Here is a 23,247-nt window from a genome sequence, read left to right as displayed (position 1 = left end):
CATTAATGTTTCAGATGCTTTTTTTTCTCCTTTTTTTTTTTGTCATTTCCACATTTGATCATAAGAAAACGCACATCAAAGAAAGGCGCCTTGACCTGTGATGCCCTGAAATGCTAGACGTCAAGTGGTAAACATTACAAAGTTCTGCACATCAGTGGTTGTCTCATGATTACTCTATGAAAAAAGTATAAATAAATCATTTACATACAAACTGCTAGCGAATCCTTCCTCAGCAGTCTCACACATAAAAAGAAGTAGAATGCAAAGCTAGAAATACATTAGGTAGAAAAAGTTCTCACAAAAAAAAAAAAAATGACCTCATGATGGAATAAATACAATCAAAAATGGGATGTAGTGGCAGATCATTCACTGTAATGACATTTAGATACTTTCATGCTTTATGAATACTGTCCATATGAATGAGTCATAGTCATGTTACCTCTAGATCCCTTTGAAAATAAAAGCCCGAGTTCAATGCCCCTATTATTCTAAAGTACACGTGATTATGTTTATACGGCTTGTTACAAACATATATTCTGAGACAGGCATTATATTCAATGATATTTGACAGCGAGTTTGCACCAACAATCACTCTGCAAGAACAGGCATCTTATTTTGTAGCGGAAATCGGAACAGCGCGACTTTTAAGAGCTAACGATTGAAATCCGTTCCTCCACTGCAGTTCGCAGGTGTCATTCGCGTGTAGCACAGAACGGACAAAAGACATAAAAAAAAGACTCGAGCTGAAGTGCAGTACTGCCGAGTCACCTACATTCACTCCAAATGCAAAAAAGAGGCCGAAGATTACAATCAAAACGATCAATGATGAGAACAAAGTCCTTTGTTACATTTCTATGTGGAGCGGCCTTGCACTTGAGGTTGTTTGGGTAGGTGATTATGGTTATTGAGCACCAATGTAAAGCACCACACCAGCAACCACTGAAGGAATAAACAACGTCTAAATGTTAGTTGATACTTCAAAGATAGCGACTCCGGTGTTGAGAACAAAGCCGTGATGGAAATAAAAAGTCGTCACAGTTACTGATAACGCCTCAGTGCAGCAAAAACACAACGGAAAACAACATGAAAAACACACGAGTTAGTCCTTCCCCTGCTTCACGCTATGAAGCAACAAAACATGTCAGCGCTCTGCTACAGTAGCTGGACAGCATCACCAGATATAGTGACAACGATCAGGACGATACAGTCGTGACCTAACATAGAAAAATAAATGCCTACACACAACCACTTTGCCTGGATAAACTTAAAATGGCACTGTGGGTGATGAATAAAATTAATATTCAAGTACAAATACCCCCCCCCCCCCCCCAAAAAACAAACAAACAAACAAACAAACAAAAAAAAATCCTCAAAACATCCAAACTTGGCACCCTGACCCCCCCACATGACGCTGATGGAAACACTGGTGAAACACACTGACAAATGTACTGTACTGGCAGCTTCTCACATTACAGTTTATATACAAGTTAGAGAACAGAAAGAAGAAACTCTTTTGTGATCCATTCTATACACTCACTCCACCCTCTTTTTTAACAGCATCCCCACCGACACAGAGAGGATAGTGAATACACGACTCCATTTGGCCTATATCCTCCTTTTTTCTTTTTTTTTTAAACACCTTGCGATTTGGACGTCGACGGCACGGAACATTCAGTTGTGTCCTAATGCACTTGATGACGTTCATTTGTCCTTTTCGGGTCTTTGATAATGTAAGATTGATGTTTTTCAAAAGGAGGAAAGCGCTGGTCTGATGGTCTACAGTACAAATAAATGAGTAGGAGCATCTGTGCCGCACTTTATCACAAAGATGTTACACTGTCTCAATAAAACTAGCAATTTCTCACTTTCTGGAGCTACTGCATACTTGAAAAAAAAAAAAAAATTTGAATTCAATTAACACGTCTAGATTTACTCTGTATCCACTGAAGTTGTTTTGTTGTATGTAATTTCTTGTGAGGCAAAATGTTGCTATTTGATGAGCCCTACTGTGTGACTGATAGAGAAAAAAAAGGCCTTTGCCTCCTTCCCTTCATCCCCAGTGTAAACTAACAGACCGGGGCCTTGCAAAGCTTCAACTCCCTCCTACTTTGTGCGGCACTTTTTTTTTTGTTCCTTTATTATTTTTTTTAAGGGCAAATCAAACCCCCTCCTCTCCCCCAAAAAGAAGAAAACTACTTATGAATTCACCATGGCACTTTCAAAACAGGAGCTGTATGAACTGCTATCGCTGCGCTGCATACGTCTGTACATCTTCACTCTTTTACCTCTGCAGCGTCATTACATGTGGGGCTTTTTTTTAGTCAGCATAGTGCATGATCGACTCAACGTAGTTTCCAGGGAAGAGTCCGGTGACGCCATTGCAGACGCCTTCAAACCAGCCATCGTCGTTCTTCTTGATTATGTAGATGATGGCACCTTCCATGAAGGACAGCTCATCCTCCTTGTCCTTGGTGTAGTCGTAGATGGCCACAACTGGGACAAATAAGAAAAAACAGAACAGAAAAAATCTCATTCCACCAGTGAAAGTCAAAATGAAATGAGTTTATTTATCCTCCCCTTCTGTTACACTGCCCGTTCCACCCGGTACTAACCTTTCTCTAAATAATTCTTGGGAGCCCACTGGGGGTCTCCATCAGCATAGGGATCACTGTAGTGAACCACTGCGGCCTCCTCTTCCTCATAGTCCACAGGTGGAGGCGGAGGAGGGGGAGCTGACTCTTCAAAGACACCCATGTCCTCTGGGGGAGGTGGAGGAGGTGGGGCCGGGCTGTCTGTTACTGGAGCACGACAGGAGGGAGAGGTGAATTGGAAAAGAGAGCAGGAAGGAAGGAGTGTGTTCAGATCGGATCTCTCAGTCCAGTGAAATTTCAGAATGTTCTCTTGCAGTGTGCTCTGTGTTCAAGCTTCAAAATTCAAAAAACATTTTCAACACATTACTGTTATTTTTCACTTGGGTTGAGTCAGGACAAACACCATATGCTGTTAATTAAAAAAACATATTGTTATATTTATTTTAACATATGTAATTATTAAGCAAATATCATCAAAGTAATTGTCAGTCTTGTAACTGTGCCCTCAGTTCAACAGCAAATACCATATTAACTGTTCAGTGATTTAACCATGCACTAGAGGGCAGCTGTGGGTCCCCTTACTCTTTAATGGTACAGTGATGCTGCATCAGTTAATGGTAGTACTGAACCAAGCCCCCCCGTGACACTCATTCACTTGTTTTCAATTATTATTATATTATTAAATTCCTATCAGGAAATATTCAATACATTTATTGCACTAAAAGTGCCTGTTTCAAGATCCTGAACTATTCAGACTACACTATAAAATGTGTACTCTGTAGCACTTGAAACTTGCTGTCAGCATCCTCAGAGGATGCTGACATCCTCAGAGGATGCTGACAGCTCAAACTTCCCAGAAATATTCCCAAAGACGTGGACACTTGTCCTCAACAGCAGTTATAGCCTTCCTATTTGTGCTTGTGGCACTACAACTCCCCATAGATGCTTTAAGTAAACGTAAAGAATAACCACATATTATAAATACTATTTTAAAGCCTTCAAAGTGTTTCCTAATTTTTGTAAATGACAGGATTAATTTAATTAGTATGTTATGCAATTTTCCACTTAGTCTTACTGTAACCTTGCATGATTTGTATATTTAAACTCGTCCAGTGAGAAGTGAAGAGCCGCATTTCTTAAGCGTGTACTTCACAAAAGTGCGAGGTGATAAAATGGGTGGATTGGTGTGATTTTAAAAGCTCGATTACCCCTGACTCTCCAGTTTTTTAACCAAATGAGTTCTTGTGCTACAAGAGAGCTCTTGGTGCAGGTCTCCCTGCAGCTTTGTCGTCTCAAACCCAGCGATTAAAGAGAAACTGCACATCTTATCTAATTCATAAGCCTGCTCTTGAATTAAAGAACTGGCACAGGGGACTGAAATTAATGCAACTCTTCAATTCCAATCTGCTTGCATAACCTTTTTACAACAGGTCCAACAACTCACTTTGGAGCTGTTAACAGCTGAAACCGCTTCACTATAAAACAATAGCTGACTTTGGTTTTATTAGCCTCGTATAAACACGACATACATCAGGCTGACTTTTAGTAACACAATATAGTTCAGGGGAAAAAAAGCGAGACCATTTCCATTAGAAAAACATTAAAAGGCACTTGTATTGGTCCCCATTTGTATTTTTTATCCTAGTATTAAAGTGCTACTCTTTGTGGTGTTTAGTCATGAGAACTCACTTGTTAAACTTTAGCACTTTCTGTGATGTGACCCCTTTTTAGCAGTGGCACTCTTTTTCTTTGTGTACGGTAGTTAAGACCGACCATTGGTCATTAACTAACAAGCTCTTCTTCCACATGCACATTAACCCCTGTTGCTGCTGGTGGAAACATTAAATGTGTCACTTCCTATGCACCAAAGAGAAGAGAAAAGCCAAAAGCTGCTTTAGAAATAATTATGAGTTTAAGGCCTGTTTAAAAAGTGCAGACTACACACACTAACACTATTGTTCATTTCACTGTGACTCATGCGGTACTCTTCTCCAGTTTATTGAACCAGACGCAGACGGTTAGGTCTCTACATCTTCGCAGAGAAGTGGTCGGTGAAACGGGACACGGCATCGGGTCACATTTTCTCTCCTCAGTGGACAGAGAGCTTCCAGTGCTCAATCACCATGGCAACAGACAGACATCTGAGGGCGCTCCACCCTCAACCCCGCAAACAGTGCGAGATAAGGTAGCGCGAGTGTAGCTGAGTGAAGCAAGCCGCAGAGAATACCGTCAGGCAGTGTGTGGGTCTAGAGACGGTCTCGCAGCCCTGTTAGTGCACTGGTGATGTTGTATTACACTCCTCACACCCTGCAGCTACATTTCAAGTGTATAAAGAACAGCAGGTGCATGCATGTGAATTTGCACATGAATGTATTTGTATGTATTTACTCGAATGGTACATGCAGCTATTCCTACATGAGTGCATGTTTCTGTTTGCTTTTCTACTTACTGCTCTCCTGCATTCTGGCCACAAAGCCGGTCAGGGGGATCTGTGGGGTCAGCTGGACCACAGGAGGAGGAGGCGGAGGAGCCACAGACACTGCAGCCATAACAATCAGATAGGCAGAGGGAGCAGCCGAGAGACAGAGAGCGATGGAGGTGATGGACAGGGAGAAAGACGGGAGACACGGAAGAGCAAAAAGGTGAAGGGACAACAAAAAAAGCTTGTGAGCGAGCAAAAACAGCACAGGAAGCATTGCTGAGTAACTCATTTGAAAATTTCCAATCAGTGTTCTTTTGTGCGGCGTTTTTCAAGCTGGGCTAAACAGGCCTACATCTAATCTCAGTCTGAGAATCTACCTCATCAGCATCTGTTTTAAAATCAAAAGCAAAAGCTGCAACTGCAAAGCATTACACAGACCCTGAAACACGACAGGATAACGGTTCAGCAAGACAGATATTTCTTCTCAAAGGATTTGCGAAGCTGCAGAAATGCCCACTAGAGCAGTATTTTTAGACACAGTGCAGCATTTTAGCTCAGTTACACCCTTCACTTAATAAACCTGTACCAATATAACCTCCATATTCCAAAAAAAAAAAAAAAAAGAGGCTCTTATCACAAGAGATAACCTCGCAAACAAACAGAAAAAACACAGCTGTCCTCACTCAAAGACATGATGTCACACACAGCCATGCCAGGTCTGACTCATAAATTGCACGTATTGGGAGGGTGTCTGTAATCTCACTGAAGTAATGTCCTAATATTCCATCGTGCCTTCACCACAGCGTCACATCTACCCACAGCTACACCCTGTGAGATCAATGAGTTCCATCGTGTAATGGAACGGCTTTCGTATGCTGTTAAACTTCTCTAACAGCCACCGCATGTCCAAAGGTATCTTTTAGCTTAATAAAATTATAGCAGTTACACAGCAGACATCATCAAGATTATACGATGTCCCAGTTAAAGCCTGTGGGTAATCAGGCTCGGTGTTCTCGTCTCTCTCATCTCGACAAGCCAGACAGCCTCCTCCTTCTGTGCTTTGTGCCAAGAAAGACGGTTGTCCTTTGAGAGGGGAGCCATTAGAGGAGAATGGCTCAGAGTAATGCCTGCCAAAATAAATTCTCCTCATTTGACAGAAAATATGCATTATGCGACTAGACCAGCCTTGCAACTGTGAGTGTTTCCTACCCTAAAATACCTCCTGCCTACTCGCCTGTCTCCCTGAACAAGGACCTTCCTCCAGCTGACTAAAGTGATAATGTCATAACTCAATTAGAAAAGCTAATGAAACACTCTGTGTAGCAGAGTAAAGGTGGGGAGGATTCAACAACCCTGAATTCTGTTATTATGGTTCATCATTCATTTTTTATTAGCCTCTGGAAAGGCTAGCCCACACATATCTGTTAGGACCAAACGCAGGAGTACGAGCAGCCAAAATCTAAATGCATATTTTATTACATTAGGAAAGGATGAGAACAGCAATCAGCTGTTGCTTCCAAAAACCTAATTGTGCAGATTATCTCTAAACACCAACTACTTAAGAGGCCCCTTTACAAATATCTCAGTTATACCCGCATTACCTGAGTTTTGAGGGTATGCTGGGCCTCCGTTGATATGGGGCTGCTGGGAGGAGACAGAGGGCGCACGGCGGTAGGTGCCGGTGGCCGACACCATCGAGGCTGAGGAGGTGGTGGACGAGTTGTGACGGGAGATCTGGCGGGAGATGGTGCCAAACTGAGACATGGGGATTGGACCCAAGCCGGGGCCCTGGGGCACGGAGGCTGACGATGTGGCCACTGCAGGAGAGGAGAGGAGAGGAGAGGAGAGGAGAGGAGAGGAGAGGAGAGGAGAGGAGAGGAGAGGAGAGGAGAGGAGGCAATGTGAGCAGCATTAAACCATTAAACTTGATTTTTTTTTTTTAATCAGTACTGAGTATTTAAATATGATTTACTTTATCCAATACCCCAATAAACTTGCTGTCTCTGGGGCCAGTTTCCCCATTTTCTTTCTTTTCTTGGTCAGAGTTTTCCTTCACTGCATATTTAATCTAAGTTTGAGCAAAAGGTCAAAAACATGCCTATGAAATATAAATTTTCAGCAAGACTATATGCCCGCAGCACTTTTCCATGAGAAAAATGTGATAAAATAAGGGCCCAATAAAGGTCTGTCAGTTTTCTACAAAAATAAAAAAAAGGTATTACAGTACCTGTCAGCATTTCAAGCCGTACCTTTGAGCCAGATATAAATCAAAGTTTTTGCTAAATTTAGAGAACAGGCAGGAGTTAAGGAGACTGAAACCTGCAGCTCTGGGGACTCACCTTGTCCCATACTGGGGGGAGAGGGTGTGGGAACTGCTAGAGGGACACCAACTCCACTGCCTCCACTGTTCTCCCTGCCACCGCTACCACCACTGCTGCCACTGCGCGGAGAGCCAGAGGACAGTTTGTGGTGATCATTAGACACATGTGAGACAAACCTCATTACATAACAATGTTTGACAGCCTGTCATTAGTCCCTCGTATGCCATTCCGTCTGGAACAGCATTCCCGTTACCGTGGCAACCGATTTCGATTTCTGCGAGGAACCTGTGGCACATGTCGACGAGAGCAAACGCTTATGTCGAAAAAAAGGAGGAGATTCAACGCTCAAAAGCACAGACTGAAGGAATAATTAGTAGGGTTACCATACCACTGTGTTACCCTTCTTTGACTAATTCAAACAATGCTGAGCTGAGCTGATTTTTCTAATATGGAACGACAAAACATCGACTAAAACAACTAAAAATGCTTCACTGGAATTGTTACAACTCATCTAACTATTAATGCCAGCTTTGCAGCTGTCTGTTGCATGTGTATGTATGTGTATTGCTTGGTTCCAGAGTATTTCTTTACATATATGTTTACCTCTGCTTATTCCACTCTCCGCAAGTGGTTTAAATACATCTACTTCGTGGGCACATCTTGTGTGTAGTTGAGCTTTAATGTAGTAAACAGCAATCAAAAACAAAGTTTATGTGGTAATTTGGTGTTGAAGACGAAAGGATCTGTGCTACCTGTGTGTCCTGGGTCTCTGGTTGAGTGAAGCTGTGCGTGCAGGGCTGTGCTGGCTGCCGAGTCGGGCCGGGCTTGTCATGTAGTCGTTTGGCACAACTGGAGGCTTCACGGGCTCCAGCGTCTTGTAGGGAGTGTTACGCCTGGAGTCAGATGAACACAAGGCAAGAGGAAAGTAGAGCTTATTTTCACTGTTATGAATAAAAAACTGGGAAAATAAGAACATTTGAACTCTTTGTTAAAGTGACCAAAGTCAGCAGGTCCTGGTGGTGGCAGTTTTAAATGTGTGTTGAACTGGTCTACCAAGAAGCCTGCAATGGCCCTCAGTTTAACAGAGACCTCATGGAACCACAACTTCTTAAACCATGCAAGTTAAACCGTGTGTTCTTACCCAAGGGTACCACGACCAGCCATGGGAGGGCTTGGAGGCTTCTGTGAAGGCGGGTTGGTCCTAGAAAGGGTTCCTCCTCGTCCCGCTGCATTGTTCCCATGTTGCTAATTGAACAAAGGCAAGTTAAAAGACTGGTTTTGTATAATGTGATTAGCTGACGCTAGTCCTTCTCCTGCCAATAAACCTGACTCTGAGGAGTCGTTTCAACAATGATGATCAAGCAAAACTTGGACAAATTTCAACTGAACATAATTATGAGTGGGAAACACTGGCATAAGAAGTCCACAGACGAATGTAAACACACAGAACAGAAAATTTTAAAAAAGATATTGTATGAAAGAAGAGCGAACACAAAGCTCCAGTACAAAGGTTTCTAACATCTTATATGAAGAGTGTATAATGGGCTGTTATTCATTAATAGGTATATGGATGAAGACATATCAGATAAATGAACATGTGGCAATGTAATTAAAGTCTGATTATACAACATACATATAAAATATCTTATTATGCACCGAGTGTGCTTTATTAACTGCCTCGGCACAAAATTAAATTTGTCTCTTAATGGCCAATTTTGTAATTCTTGTACATGTTTTACAAATGAAAGACATGTTTCATGGCTTCATGGGCACCTTGATACTGTAGCTCTGAGTATGATCAATATATGGACAATAAGAGGAGAAACTCAACCATCTCTTACCTTGGCCTTAAGCCACTGAGTGCAAGCAGGCAGAAACGGAAGACAGAAAACAAAATATGCTCATCGGTTAATGGTTACAAAAGTGAGTCTTTTTTTTAGTGATAGCAAATGTGGGTTTTCAGCATTATGCGTGAATTTTTTTATGCACAGTACACAAAGCTGAAAGAGAATCAAGAGGAAAAAAAGGAAGGGAGTATACTGGTGTGTTCGAGGCACGTGTGAAGCGAGGTTTTACCTCATGCTGCTGCCCAATTTATGTGATGCTGCAATCACATAAAAATCTTTTTAATGCTGCCTCATGTGTGTAGTAGTACAGTTGATCCACTGACTAATAACACCAATGCAGTTTAAAATGTGAAGCTCTGGACTGAGAACAGGAAAAGACTAGGTTTGTGTTAAAGTTAGCGTTAAGTCAAGTAAGTAAGTCAAAGACTGTGAACCATGACTGTGTGTGTTTGTGCAGGGTCCAAGCTAGAAAAAAATCATAGCCTGGTGATCAGACAACCGGGGAGTGGGAGTGCTAATAGCCGCCTGCGCCTGCTTGCTAATTGGGGTGATAGCGATCAGCTCCGATAGTGAACCGAGGAAATTCTCAGTCCGGCGCAGTGCCGAGGGATCAACAGCTGGCTAAAACCACGGTGTGTGTGTGTGTGTGTGTGTGTGTGTGTGTGTGTGTGTGTGTGTGTGTGTGTGTGTGTGTGTGTGTGTGTGTGCACGCACGCTGCACAGGCTGGTCATCACACAAAGGATGTTCAATTTACAGTACTATAAAACAGCAAAAAAGGCAAACTGGGACATTTTTAAACATTATTAGTAACTTTCAATATTATATAGTATTAATATTGAATGATTTTTCTGTTTATATTATAAATGTTGCCCTTAAATGTCAGTTTCTACTGTGTTCACTTAAACACCTGCCTGCAGTTAAACTCACACCAAACAACCCAATTTAGGTTTTAACCAATGCGCGGGGTGGGGGGTGGGGGGGATCACTTCCTTTTGTTCCACTTTACACACAAACATTTGAAAAAAAAAAAAAAAGACCATGGAAACACTGTTTCTATCTTGTTTTGACACATTAATGTCAGTATGTGGATTTGTGTTACAGACTGTAATCAGAATAATTGTCACTTTAATGTGTCCTCACTATTAATAATGAGGAGTGGCTGAGCTACATGTGTTTACTCTGATATTTTAAGTGTTGCACTAGGGGAAATAAAAACTGGGTAGTAAAGCAAAGTGAAGTCATAAATAACAAGAGTCTCTGAGTGGCTGTAATGTGGCTGAAACTATCACTGTAGTAACTGTCAGTAATGCCAATAAAGCCATTATGGTGGAGGGGTGAATACAGTCACCCATACATGTATTAATGGGTCTTTCCAGCTTCAAGACTGGCTTCCAATTTATCCGTGGGTAAATACCCCTGGACATGGGGAGAAAGGGGGTTGATGATTGCTCCTCGAAAGCTTGAGGGAATGCAGCACAGCCAAGAGGAAATGGGCTATAAGGATGGAGCGCTAATAAGCTGCTAATATTTCCCAGCACAGCAGGAACACACCCTGGACTCATAAATGTAGGAAAACAAAATTACAAGCATACCCACATGTCTACATTAATATACAACTTAGAATATAGTGTATTTAAAGTAGCGGCCATTGCAGTAGTAAATAAATGTGGGCAATACAGCTTAAAAATTATATCACAGTATTTCAAGGAAATTTGCAATAATGATATTTCTAACTGTATATATAAAAAAAATACTGAACAATATTGAATCAGTGACTGGAGCTTGCAGGAAGCAGCATCTTTTAGTATAAACAAAATGTTTCAATGAGCTGCTGTCATTGACAAACTACCTTAATTTGAAGTGTGAATCTAATGACACAAGGTGCGAGCAGCAGCATTATAGTGCAATAGGGATGGATACTGAAACCCAGTAAACTAGGGCTGAATTATTGGACAGGAGTATCAATAAGCTCCGACAGTATTGGTACTGCTTCAGTAATGGAGAAATTAAGATTCATTATTGGTACATAAAAGGTATGTTTCACAGTTTATCTGACCACCTCCATTTAAGACGTTGCATTAAATCAGATCGTACATGACAAAAACATGTATAATCTGATAGCTGACCTTCATCAGGTACCTGTTTAATAAATGTATGAGCAAGACAGTGCGCATGAGTTATGCAGCAGGTATGCAGAGATTTAAGTAGTGCCAAACAATAAAATTTAGACTGAAAAATATTTTCTACCTGGGTTGTTGTATCTTAGGCTGAGCTTTTTAAGCAGTTTACAGATTCATATACGTGTATGTAATAAAGAACTTGCACAGAACCACACAAATGCACATTAAGAAGTACATTTACGTGCGCACACACACACACACACACACACACACACACACACACACACACACACACACACAAGTAGCCAGAAAGAAAATTCAAAAGGAGCCAGAGGCAGCGAGCTTTAAATTAAAAAAAAAAAAAAAAGCATTTCAAAAGCCCAAAATGATTATCTAGACCTTGTTAAAATAAGGCGACTTCATCACATTCATAATGCTCAGCCAAATGTAGACTCACGTCCTAGAAGCACGAACTGCTGTTTCCTTTTGCAGATTTCCATATGGAAATAAAAAAGATTGCACATTTTCTTGCATCTAAAGTGTGCCGATTTCTGCAGAGATCTGTCATTTCCATCATCCCTGAATGATGCTCAATTTGCATAGTGGGCCACGCCAAATCTGTCTCAGTGTGAGCCAACTCTCAAAGGAGGAAACACTAGCTTTTGAATTTGAATCAGCGGATGTTTGAAAATCAGTGGACAGCCACTATCTCAACAGAGACAGACCAGGGGAGAGGCCAACTTACACACACGCGCGCGCACACACTACGGAAAGTTATGACACCAGCAATCAATGCGTGTAACTGTGTGTATACACTGACACGACACACACACAGACACACAGTCTTGTTAAATAGAGGAAGAGAGGGGAGAGGAGAGGATGGATCATGGGGAGAGAGAATACTAAACTGAAGAATGAGACGGAAGAAAGACTCAAAGATTTTTTTCTTATACAATTTGAAGGGGGTGTGATGGTGTGAGTAACACTTGGCCATGATAGCACCCTCACAACCACACAACCACCAATTTCCCCAAGTTTGGGGAAATTGTTACTGGGCACGAAAAACTCTGTGCAGCTATCCTTTGATGGGTTGAAGTGTTTCCGTGCTTAATCAACTAAAAGGCCAGCGTATTGATCAGCTCGCAGTCAGGGTGGGAGTATGTGACTGAATTATGAATGCAGACAGTGAGCACGTTCACATGCAAGTACCAGGTGTGAACTTGACTAAGTATGTGTAGTCCTGTCTAGCAAAATTGATTACCATGAGAAAACACTATCTATCAAAGCAATGCCTAGATACAACAGTTTGGTATTATTGATGCCAGAACAGTGTGGAGATGACCATAAATAATAGAGTTTACTTTATAATTACTGCTTGTTTGAAGGCTTTTCTTTGAACGCAATGATGAAAACTGTCCTCACCTTGACGCCATGTCCTACATCATCCAGCAGTGTGTAGTCAATAGGCTTTCTAATGTAGCGCACCGGCCGCTCCATGTTGCCAGGCGCGATGATCTTGTGGGTACGAGAGGTGTTTTTATTTGTGGTCAGGATGCCGATTTCTCGACGTGCCACCTTCTCCTTATGGATGTCCACTGTCTGTTGGGGAGAAATAAAAGATGGTTATTTACCATTTTCTAACGTGGGCCTGTAAATTTGCTTTTAATGCAGACTCTACCCTTCACACTCGCTCATCAATCAACAATAACCTTCATCACCACTGGGAGTCACTTTAATTGGCTGCCTCAAAGTTATGACTACCTGGTATGGAGTAGTACTAATGCAAGGCTTTCGACTAACTGGGCGCTCAAAGCCACACTCATACATATTTATACAAAGATGGATTCATGGGGGGGCAATTTGGGTTTCAGTATCTTACCCAAGGACAGAAGTGGAGAAGCTGGGAATCAAAACACCAACCTTCCCGCTAACTGATACTTACATATTTTATTATTTATTTGGATTTATGTTGTCATTTTATTTTATTTTTATAATATATATATATATATATATATATATATATATATATATATATATATATATACGTATATATGTATATATATATATATTATGGAATGCCGTTTAGGAAATATTATATATATATATTAAAATGAGAGTCTGAATATATTGAATGAAACTTGAATATATTGAATGAAAGTCTGAATATATGGATTGAAACTTGAATATATAGAATGAACTCTGAATATATTGAATGAACTCTGAATATATTGAATGAAAGTCTGAATATATAAAATGAAAGTCTGAATATATTGAATGAAAGCTGAGGTCACGGAAGCGCCATCTAGTGTTTTCGTTACGTAAAGCGCATAATATCGCTACAAGAAGCGGTACTATGAGTCAATCTGCAGTTCATCTTCACTGTTTCATCGTGGAAGACCAAATGCAGCGAACCTCTCAGGTCAGACAGCTCCTGCATGCAAGCTAACATTACGCAGAACATGCACAGGCACCCTCCACAACAACAGGTCCTGTCTAGAATCTGAGATGTGGATGTGGAAGACATGTTCTGCTTATTGTTAGCTTGATACGCAGGAGCTGTCTGACCTGAGAGATTCACTGAATAAAACTCTTCATCAGTAGTATGATTAGGAACACTGCTGCTAGCATTATGTTGGCCAGTTCATGCATTTGACGGGGTGTTAATTAGCTACTCATTATTTAGGATTTCTGCCACTAAATTCCCTGCAGATTGACTCACAGTGTCATTTCTTGTAGCGACATAATGTGCTTTACGTAACGAAAACACTAGATGGCGCAAGAGCTTCCGTGACGTCAGTTTTCATTCAATATATTCAGACTTTCATTCAATATATTCAGACTTTCATTCAATATATTCAAGTTTCGTTCCATATATTCAGACTTTCATTCAATATATTCAGAGTTCATTGTATATATTCAGGCTTTCATTCAATATATTCAGACTTTCATTATATATATTCAGAGTTCATTAAATATATTCAAGTTTCATTCCATATATTCAGACTTTCATTCTATATATTCAGACTTTCATTCAATATATTCAGACTTTCATTCTATATATTCAGAGTTCATTCAATATATTCAGAGTTCATTGTATATATTCAGACTTTCATTCAATATATTCAGACTTTCATTCTATATATTCAGAGTTCATTCAATATATTCAGAGTTCATTGTATATATTCAGACTTTCATTCAATATATTCAGACTTTCATTCAATATATTCAGAGTTCATTAAATATATTCAAGTTTCATTCCATATATTCAGACTTTCATTCAATATATTCAAGTTTCATTCCATATATTCAGACTTTCATTCAATATATTCAGAGTTCATTGTATATATTCAGACTTTCATTCAATATATTCAAGTTTCATTCAATATATTCAAGTTTCATTCAATATATTCAGACTCTCATTTTAATATATATATATATAATATTTCCTAAACGGCATTCCATAATATATATATATATATATATATATATATATATATATATATATATATATATATATATATATATTTATTTTTTTTTTTTTCTGTAAATTGAAACAAAGAAACTGACATCGCTAAATAGCATTTTATTTGCTATATATCAAGCATTCACTCAAATACCAACAACCTTAATCTCTTCTGTGTCGCCATCACTACAGGAGGGTGGCTATGGACTGCTCTTTAATTTATAAATTTACGAATGGTTGATGGAACTGAAGTGAATGACAGAGAGAAGGTGGGAAGACTGGAGGTAGCATACGTCCATTAAACACCTAGCATAAAGATGACTGTTGCTAATCCTACTGCTTCTTGCACTGGTTCAGATTTGTTTAAGTGGTAGATGTACACTCGTCTGCGCACGAGACCCAAAAAGGAGCAAGGTAATCACTCAGACATCTCATCGAGTCAGTCGTAAAGCTCCACTGCTGCGACCCGTTCTCTGTGGGCAAGGAGATGAAAAAAACAAGGTCGCAGCAGAGAAAACCCCAACAAGGAAAAAGCTCATTGTGGTCGTCTGATTGTTGGTGTTTTCTCTGTATTATTGTGCAATCTTTACCTTACGGTATAAAGCACCTTGAAGTGACTGTTGTTGTGATTTGGCGCTATATAAATAAAATTGAATTCAATTGAACTGAATTGAGTGTGTGTGTGTGTGTGTGTGTGCGTGTGTGCGTGCGTGTTCTAGGCTATTTCTTCAGGAGAGGAAACTGAAGCGACACGCCCAGCTTCAGCTGGGAAGTTACAAAAAAGACGTGCCCATTTCCTGCCAGTAACAGGCGAGGTGAGCTGCTATGCAGATTAGAGAGAGAGAGAAAAAATAAAATAGAAGGACAGAGAGGCACAGAAAGAGACGCAGACAAGACAGAGGCAGAAAACATGAAACTAGAAGCTGATGCTGGGGGGTTACAGTAATGAAAAAGAGCTCAAGAAGAGAAGACAGTGGTGAAATATAAAACAAAAATTAACTTTAGACCTACTTTCCTCTGTATATATTTCCCCTGTATGCTTTTCCTCTGTGTGTGCACTGCTAAACGCTGCAATGTATGTGTTAATCTATGTGAAACAGTGAGACATAACTGTTACCTAATGAGTGACGACAGCGCTGTCTGTCCTTCCTGTGCTTTTGCAATCTCATTTTCTGTTGTAATCTCTTTAATAAACATCTGCCTGTCTGCTCAACCTCTGCAGTGTGTTTTTTGAAAACAGATGGCACAGATGGTAACTTTCAATGCTGGAGCCATACAGTAGTGTAATTCTAATATATCTGTGGTTTAACAGATGATTGTTCTCCAAAAAGCAACTGAACAGTCTGAAATGTCTGCACCAAGACTTGATATATGTATCACTGATCTCATATACAGTTTAGTAATAACTATATTCACTTATTATTGCTACTATATTTTATGGTAAAGAGATGTCTCTAACTGTCACCACAATCTTTTGAATTTACACTGCAATATAGAGTAATGCGCAGTTGATCCTGCGTTTAAGAGGATTTAACCAACTGAAATGGAGCTGAAAAAGGCACAAGTGGGTCATTGAGCTGATAGATGACAATTTCAGGGAATGAACTGAAAGATAAATCAGAAAGAGAGCCGGCAGACAGAGTGAAAATGGAAAAGAAACTTGGGCAGATCCTTTCTGATTTCCAACAGAATCAAAAAGAAGCACGTCCATTTTTAGGCACAACCGTTTAATTTAAGGTCTGATTCAGATTTCTGCTTTGATTAGACATGCTACTGTTATGCGTTTTAGAGATTAGCCTGCACGGTATAATTCTGCCAAAGACTATTCTTCTGAGGGCTTTTTAAAAATCACACAAGGCCTTGGCAGCAGCATTTGCCTACCTTTTCTTTCTAGAAAGATAAACTGATGAATTGGCACGGCAAAACAAGTTCAAAATTTAATTTTGTGCAGAGAGAAAAGCCAGTGTGGGGTGTATGTAAAGTAAATGATCTTTTCCTCAAGTTTGGTGCTGTCAAGAAAAATATTACAAACTGATCTTGATCCAGGTGTCCTTCTGAAACCAGGGACTCAATTCGTTCATGAAAGCCTTCATGAAGGCAGCTTGGGTGACCCATGTTAAAAACATCTCTTGGAATCTTTTTGAAGCAGTATTACTTCCTTATTCTCAATTTTACTACACAGCACAGAATATAAATTGACAATCCACTCCTCAGAAACATATAGCACCAGCTTACTTTGATGGTATTGTAAAAAAAGACACCTGTCTCATGGTAGATATGCATTATTAATAACTTTGAGTGAATACTGGCCTGGCTTTGCTCGTACAGGACTTACATCTGTACTTTCCTATCTATGACAAGTCAAACACGGCTGGAGTGAAAAAGAACTATTTCCAACATCATGGTGAGACTAAAGATGATCTAAGTCACTTCTCAGTTATGGTTAGCTGAGTGTACAAACTCAACTGAGGGATACAAAGCTCTGCTGACCACCTTTAAAGGATGGACAAAACAGTTTGGCTGTCTGCTGTGAGACTGCACCTGACTGCATTCCACCCTGCAGTGTGCAGAGTAAAGTGGGAGCTGAAAATGCAAGCCAGAGTGCTGGCGTCAGGATTTCACTTCATCCTGACAGGCTTAATGACGTGCACAGGGAGGGGACGGGACATTCAGCGGCTGACAGGCAGGGTGGCCGCATGAAGCACACAGAGAAACAGAGAGAGAGAAAAGACTGCTGATGAAGCAAGCGGCACTGATGAGGGACTGTGGAGGATTGGCAGCTCCAGCATGATCCATGCCCCCGCCATATCTGTCAGTCTTTATAATGTATGAATGTGCCATTGTGCAGTTTGGTATTATGACACTGAATAATAGCAGACAGCGGCACTTCACTGTACTTGAATAACTTTTATATAGAGAGGAAAAACCTATCTTAATTCATTTGATGGATAAAGCAGTGATCTGACTGCTAAAATCAGAGTTGCCCTTCTTGGCTGATGATTCAAATCAACAGTGTTAGGTGGAAAGCCCTTGGCAGTATTTGTACATGGGATCTGTTGTGGTGCGTACCTGGGAGATGTGGTTGATGGACGATTCCATGCGTCGTAGTTGCGAGGCTTGAATATCCAGCAGCTGCAGCACATTGTTTGCTAAGGCATTGATCTGGTAGGCGACGCTGGCCAGAGACTGAGTGGTGTAGGCTTTGGTCTCCTCCAGGGCCTTCTTCTTGTCTTGAGCCTGGCAGGGAGAGTGAGAAGAAGAAACTGATGTAAAAAAAACAGTCAGTGGAAATATGCGTGGGTGAAAGAAAGTGAGGTATAAGGTCCATAAAAGTCAAGCGGAAACACTGCACTGTAATTGTTACTCTCCTATCAGTTGTGTGTGCTGCGGAGTGAGAGGGCAGTTTTCTGCAGGGAACAGAATTTGACAGGATCATTCTTTCTTTGCTGTTTTTAAACAGCAAAGCCCTCTCAAGATCTAAAGGGAAGTGAAGAAGAAACATTTCTGATTCTCTGAAGCAAAAGCTTTGTGGGCTACTACACAGCATGAAATTGGGACAACGTCCGAACAACTCAGATGGGCAACATGGGACAGGTGCACAGTGGGAGTCAAGCCCAGAAAGTAGGACTGCCAGGACATTTTGCAGGATTCCCAAATCTCTACCCGGCTGTGCAAACCATCTGCTTCTGAATGCCTTTAAATAGCAATCTGACTGAATGGACATATTTATAGTTTGGAAACAAAACTGGGGAATGCAGCCACACATTGAAGCCCTCCAACAGTGGATTGCCAGTCTTTGTCAAGGACTAGAGTTCACAATTACTATACATCTCAATCTAAACCTCACTTATTAACACAATATATCAGAAACAGCACTGCAACAACAGACTCAGGTCTGGCCTCTATGATAAAGATGCGCCTGTCCTACTAAGCTGCAACAATGCCAACAAAGATTTTTCCTCAGTTTCACATTAATTAATAAACAAATCTGTGCATCAGGGTTTCTACTGTTTGTTGTTCTTATCAGGTTCAGTTTCCTCACAATTACACTAATTAGCTCACTAATTAGTAAATCATGTTAATCAATATTTTGATTTCAAACATGCTGATATTGATATTCTGTCCAACCGCTATTCACAAACTGTGTCCACAGAGTCGCAGATTTGGAGTAACTGATGCCACTGTGATGACCTAATGTCCCGCCACCATGCTGTAGCTTCACCTACAGATATGTTCATGACCACAGTGCCTGTATCTGTTTCCAGTTATATGTTGGCAGGCCAAACTTAGCATGAGCATGAAAGCTACTTTTTTAAATTTTTCATTTAAATCTAAATAAAAGAGCAAGCAATTTTTTTAAATGCTGAAGTCCTCGCTTATAGTTTTGTTTTTTTTAATAAAAGGCTTGTACCCATTGAGGCTGATTTATTGCTGAATTGAAGGCTGTATAGCTACTATGATATTATGTGCCTACATTCGAAAGATTAGAATCCAGTGAACGCTGTTTAAGTGTCACAAAGACATCAGCTATTATTTGCAAGCTGTTTCCAAACCGCCATTTGATGTGTGTTTGATAGCAGGAGGCTACACACCTGCACCATGACAGCACTTTTGAACATGATCGTCTGCTGTACCTGGCAAACCACCTGCAGCAATGTCTATGTGACCTGCTGCTTGGCCTGTCCTATGCAGACCTGTGAGTACCAGTTTGTCAGCCAGCCAGTATGGGCTTAGTCAGCACTAATACAGGGACTGGAACAGGTTTTAATACCTTAGCTTGGAAAACGCTGACTTGTGGATGTTCAGACTGCCAAAAGACCTCGCAGAGTGATTAACACACGATATTTGAAGTAATACTGTACTGTGCTTGGATAGGTACTGATTCATCCATGAGCATAAAGTTAACAAAAACAGGTTAAAACTTTAAAGATGTAAAACTAATACTGCATAAAAAATCTGCTGGTAACAGAAATCTGCATCTCTCTAATACACTCGCTTTGAGATTTCATATTAAGTTTACAAAAGGCTTTTTGTAGGGGCTCTAATTGAAGTTCCTTTTTTTGGTTTGCACAAGACCTAACCTTAACAATGCAGTAAAATAAAGCAATTTCAATGAAATACAATACTGAACGCTAGCACTGAGACAAGAACATCCTCAGGAGTCATGAACAAAAAAGCTATGAGTCAGAGGGGTATCATGTGAGTTGTAGGGGGATTTTGGCAGGGCCAACATCAGAGAAATGTTAAGTATTCTTCACATATCTTATATTACAGAAGGCGGTAATGATTAATATGCATGGTTACATATATACAAAACCACACACTGGAGCAAAACCAAGAACCTAAATGTTAGGATCCATTCACACACCATTGGGCCAAAGACCCCATCTGTAAAAAAGCAGAACAGTTTAACTGCAAGAGAAGCTATTTTTATATACAAAGGCCTTAAAAAGCTACTAAAAAGTGAGTCGTGCTTTCATGTCTCCAGTTTTGTGTGTGACAGTTTCTCAGATAGCTTCGGATCTAAGAATAAAACTCATGCCTTTTTTCCTCTAGCATCACAGAGGAGATTTACATATTATGGCATGCATTCTGTTTGTATATAATGCTGTCATTTCAGGTGACTGTCCGAGTTTATAAATGCAGTTTTAAAACTGTCTACACAGGATTATGCAGAGCTACTGTATCCAAGCAGATAACGTGGTTTGACAACTCGGGAGCAAAAGGCAGAAGACATTAACATTTTTGCAAGTTCAATTTTTACCCTGCACAATATGAGCATAAGCTATGTTGGCCTACATAATACTCTCAATCCTCTTCATTCCCTGTTGTATTTGTCAAGTGTGTTTACATGCGTGCAGGATCTGAGCTAATGTTTTTAACATCCCTAAAGAAATCATTATTCAGGAAAAGCCACATACACGCATTTCATTTTCCAGCCATGCTGTAAGAGATAAACCAAGCAACAGTGCAGAGCTTTTCAACTCAGCAGTAAAAAGGAGGGAAAGCGGTATGCAACCATTTCTCAAAAATAAATTAATAAAGGTACCAGGTATTTGTTAAATAAAAAGAAACATTGTCAACTGAACTGCTTCTTTCTTCTCAAAGTGAAACAAAAAAAATAATAATAATAGCAGTGCATGTGCTTATGATATTTTTCTGACATTCAAGCCTGATAGAAACGTAGAACTTAAATGCCACTTCAAATCTCTTGGTGCATGGAGACATTCATTTAGTGTCTTTGTCTCAATCACCTGCACATGACTGATTCACAGAGATAGTAAATCTTATCTGGGTGACACCGGCTGGCCCCAAAAAAACATCACAGTGCATTCTGCAGATGACTCACAATATATATAATTGCGTGGTTTATTGTTGGTTTCATATGATGCTGGGTTTCTGACAGAAGCAGCATTCAGCAGTGCTAAGCATAGACATTGCTTTATAAAGCATCTTTTTCAACAAACATTTTTCCTCACTGTATACTACAAATGCATGTTTGTCTGTTTTGCTAATTCTCATTTTGATTTAACAAAAAATAAAATTAAAAATCAGGGATTCCTTTTTTTATCCCTGTCACAAGTGCTAAAAAAAAAAAGCATTTCAGAAAACGGATGGATGGATGGATGGATGGATGGATGGATGGACAGGGATTTGTTTTCTTGATGAGCTAGTATGTGAAGAACCCTTCAATAACAAGTCCTAATCGGATTTCAGAAAGCAGCGACTCCATGCCACTCGGTTTTTCATATGCTTTAGTTTAATTTGCTGATTTGAATTTCACTGCAGCAAAGTTTAGAGCAAAGTTCGCACTGCTGAGCATTAATCAGCAAAAATATTAAGGAGAGGTCCAAATCCTACTGCTCGTATTTCAGGATGCTACTGACACACTGTACTAAAGCTGATGTAACATATTTTTAATTATTTAATTAGTGTTCCAAGTTCCTGATTTAATGATATATGACAGCTGGTCTGTAAACCAAACCCATTAAACTCCTGCTTCATAAAGCAGCTACGTTTGCCACCATGTGCATGCCATTTCCTCTCAAACTGTCCAATTGATCTGACTTCATCAAGAAGGAAGGTGTATAAGTGAGACTATTGTGCAATAAATAATATTGCTTCCTGCACGATCTAGCTTTGAAAGTGTAGCCTCACAATGCTGTATGTGTGTCTGTCAGTAGGATTCAAGTAGTCAAGCCTACATTGCATTTTTGATGAGAACCGGAGTAAAGTGATCTGATGTGCTTTTACTGCACGTCTGTGGGCTTTCTCGGCAGCACAGTCAAGAAATTAGCACACTGGAGCACAGTTTCTGGTTCGAGGCGGTCTGGCAACCACCACTGCTGCTCACACCAGACCATTCAACCCACTGACGAGATTCAATGCTGGCTCCCACTATTGCTCACATTTACTGAATGCACTCTGTGGGAGACTAACAGTTGAGGTTTACTGTTAGCACCGCTTTAAGCCAGATGCCTGATTTACACTCAGTCTGAATAAGCAAATAACCTTTCATTAACCTGCACCATGCATACATTCATAGTCATTAAAAGATCCACACACATGCTCTGGAGCCACGTTTTGTAGCAAATCGTTATATCAGGATCATTACATATTTATAGACTTGCATGAATTGCATGTAAAGTCTTACTTTGTAATATATAGAATGGCAAGAAAGCTGTATGATAGAAAGATATGTTCTGACATTATAACATTAAAAATGTGCATGCAATTGTTAGCGTTTGTATTTTAAATGAGTAAATGGACGGATGGAGGGTGTTTTTTTTCTTTTATAATGCTGTTATGCCGTCTTCCTGTGTGGTGCCCGTGTGGTTTTAGTCACGTAGGAGAAAAAAAATCGTTTCGAGATTATTCCCCTTCACAGGTACCTATGCAGTGAGTGACAACCTACTTAGTCATAACAACGACACACCCTCTAAAAGCCCCCAGCAGCTCTCAGCTCACCGAGGAAAACCTACTAATGTGAAGCAAAAAAAAAAGAGAGAGAGAAATAACGAAACACAGCCGTGCCCGACATGGCACCGAGCCGCCGCTAACTCAGCACACCGGGAGAAAAGACCACTCGGTGTAGCTAGCGGTTTGATTGTCGCTTTCGCTACGACCAGCATTTCCTGTCCCTGTGGTTTCCCTCACTCCTACTACAACACCGCAGACACGACGGGAATAAACCAACAAATTCACCCTATATAAAGGCGTTTTTAGGCGCTTCTTACCTGAACATAATTGTTTTCACAGTATTCCGCTACCCGGGACAGGTTCTGGTAGCTTTCCACAAGCGCTCTTTTACCGGCTGGGATTTCCTCCTCTAATAGCATTTGTAGCTCTGCCATCTTACATCCCTTTGCATTTCTCTCCTGTCCGTCCTTTTCTCAGCGAGGCGAGGCAGTGATGCTGTGCTGTGTTGCTGAGAAAGGGGCTCCCCCGCCTGGCATTGTGGGGCCGCTGGCCTCCGATTCAC

General features: G+C 40.4%; 1 protein-coding gene across 2 annotated transcripts; it reads right to left on the bottom strand.

The window, feature by feature from the left end:
* Positions 1-43: 43 nt before the first annotated feature.
* Positions 44-23,234, bottom strand: LOC115795337 (abl interactor 1-like). Of its 2 annotated transcripts, XM_030751178.1 has the most exons (11): positions 23,003-23,233; positions 17,835-18,002; positions 12,725-12,901; positions 9,176-9,190; positions 8,476-8,579; positions 8,087-8,227; positions 7,353-7,453; positions 6,615-6,830; positions 5,041-5,130; positions 2,613-2,798; positions 44-2,493 (listed from the first exon to the last, which is right to left on the bottom strand). In XM_030751178.1, exons 1-11 carry the CDS (start codon positions 23,117-23,119, stop codon positions 2,318-2,320), a joined length of 1,491 nt encoding a protein of 496 aa, XP_030607038.1. In that variant the 5' UTR covers positions 23,120-23,233; the 3' UTR covers positions 44-2,317. The 2 variants fall into 2 exon arrangements, with proteins under 2 accessions (XP_030607038.1, XP_030607039.1); XM_030751179.1 differs by lacking the exon at positions 9,176-9,190 and having other exon boundaries at positions 23,003-23,234.
* Positions 23,235-23,247: the final 13 nt, after the last annotated feature.

Source organism: Archocentrus centrarchus, chromosome 17, assembly GCF_007364275.1.
Source record: "Archocentrus centrarchus isolate MPI-CPG fArcCen1 chromosome 17, fArcCen1, whole genome shotgun sequence".
Lineage (NCBI taxonomy): Eukaryota > Metazoa > Chordata > Actinopteri > Cichliformes > Cichlidae > Archocentrus > Archocentrus centrarchus.
Note: the sequence above shows the minus strand (reverse complement) of the source record. Positions and strands in the feature narration are given on the sequence as shown.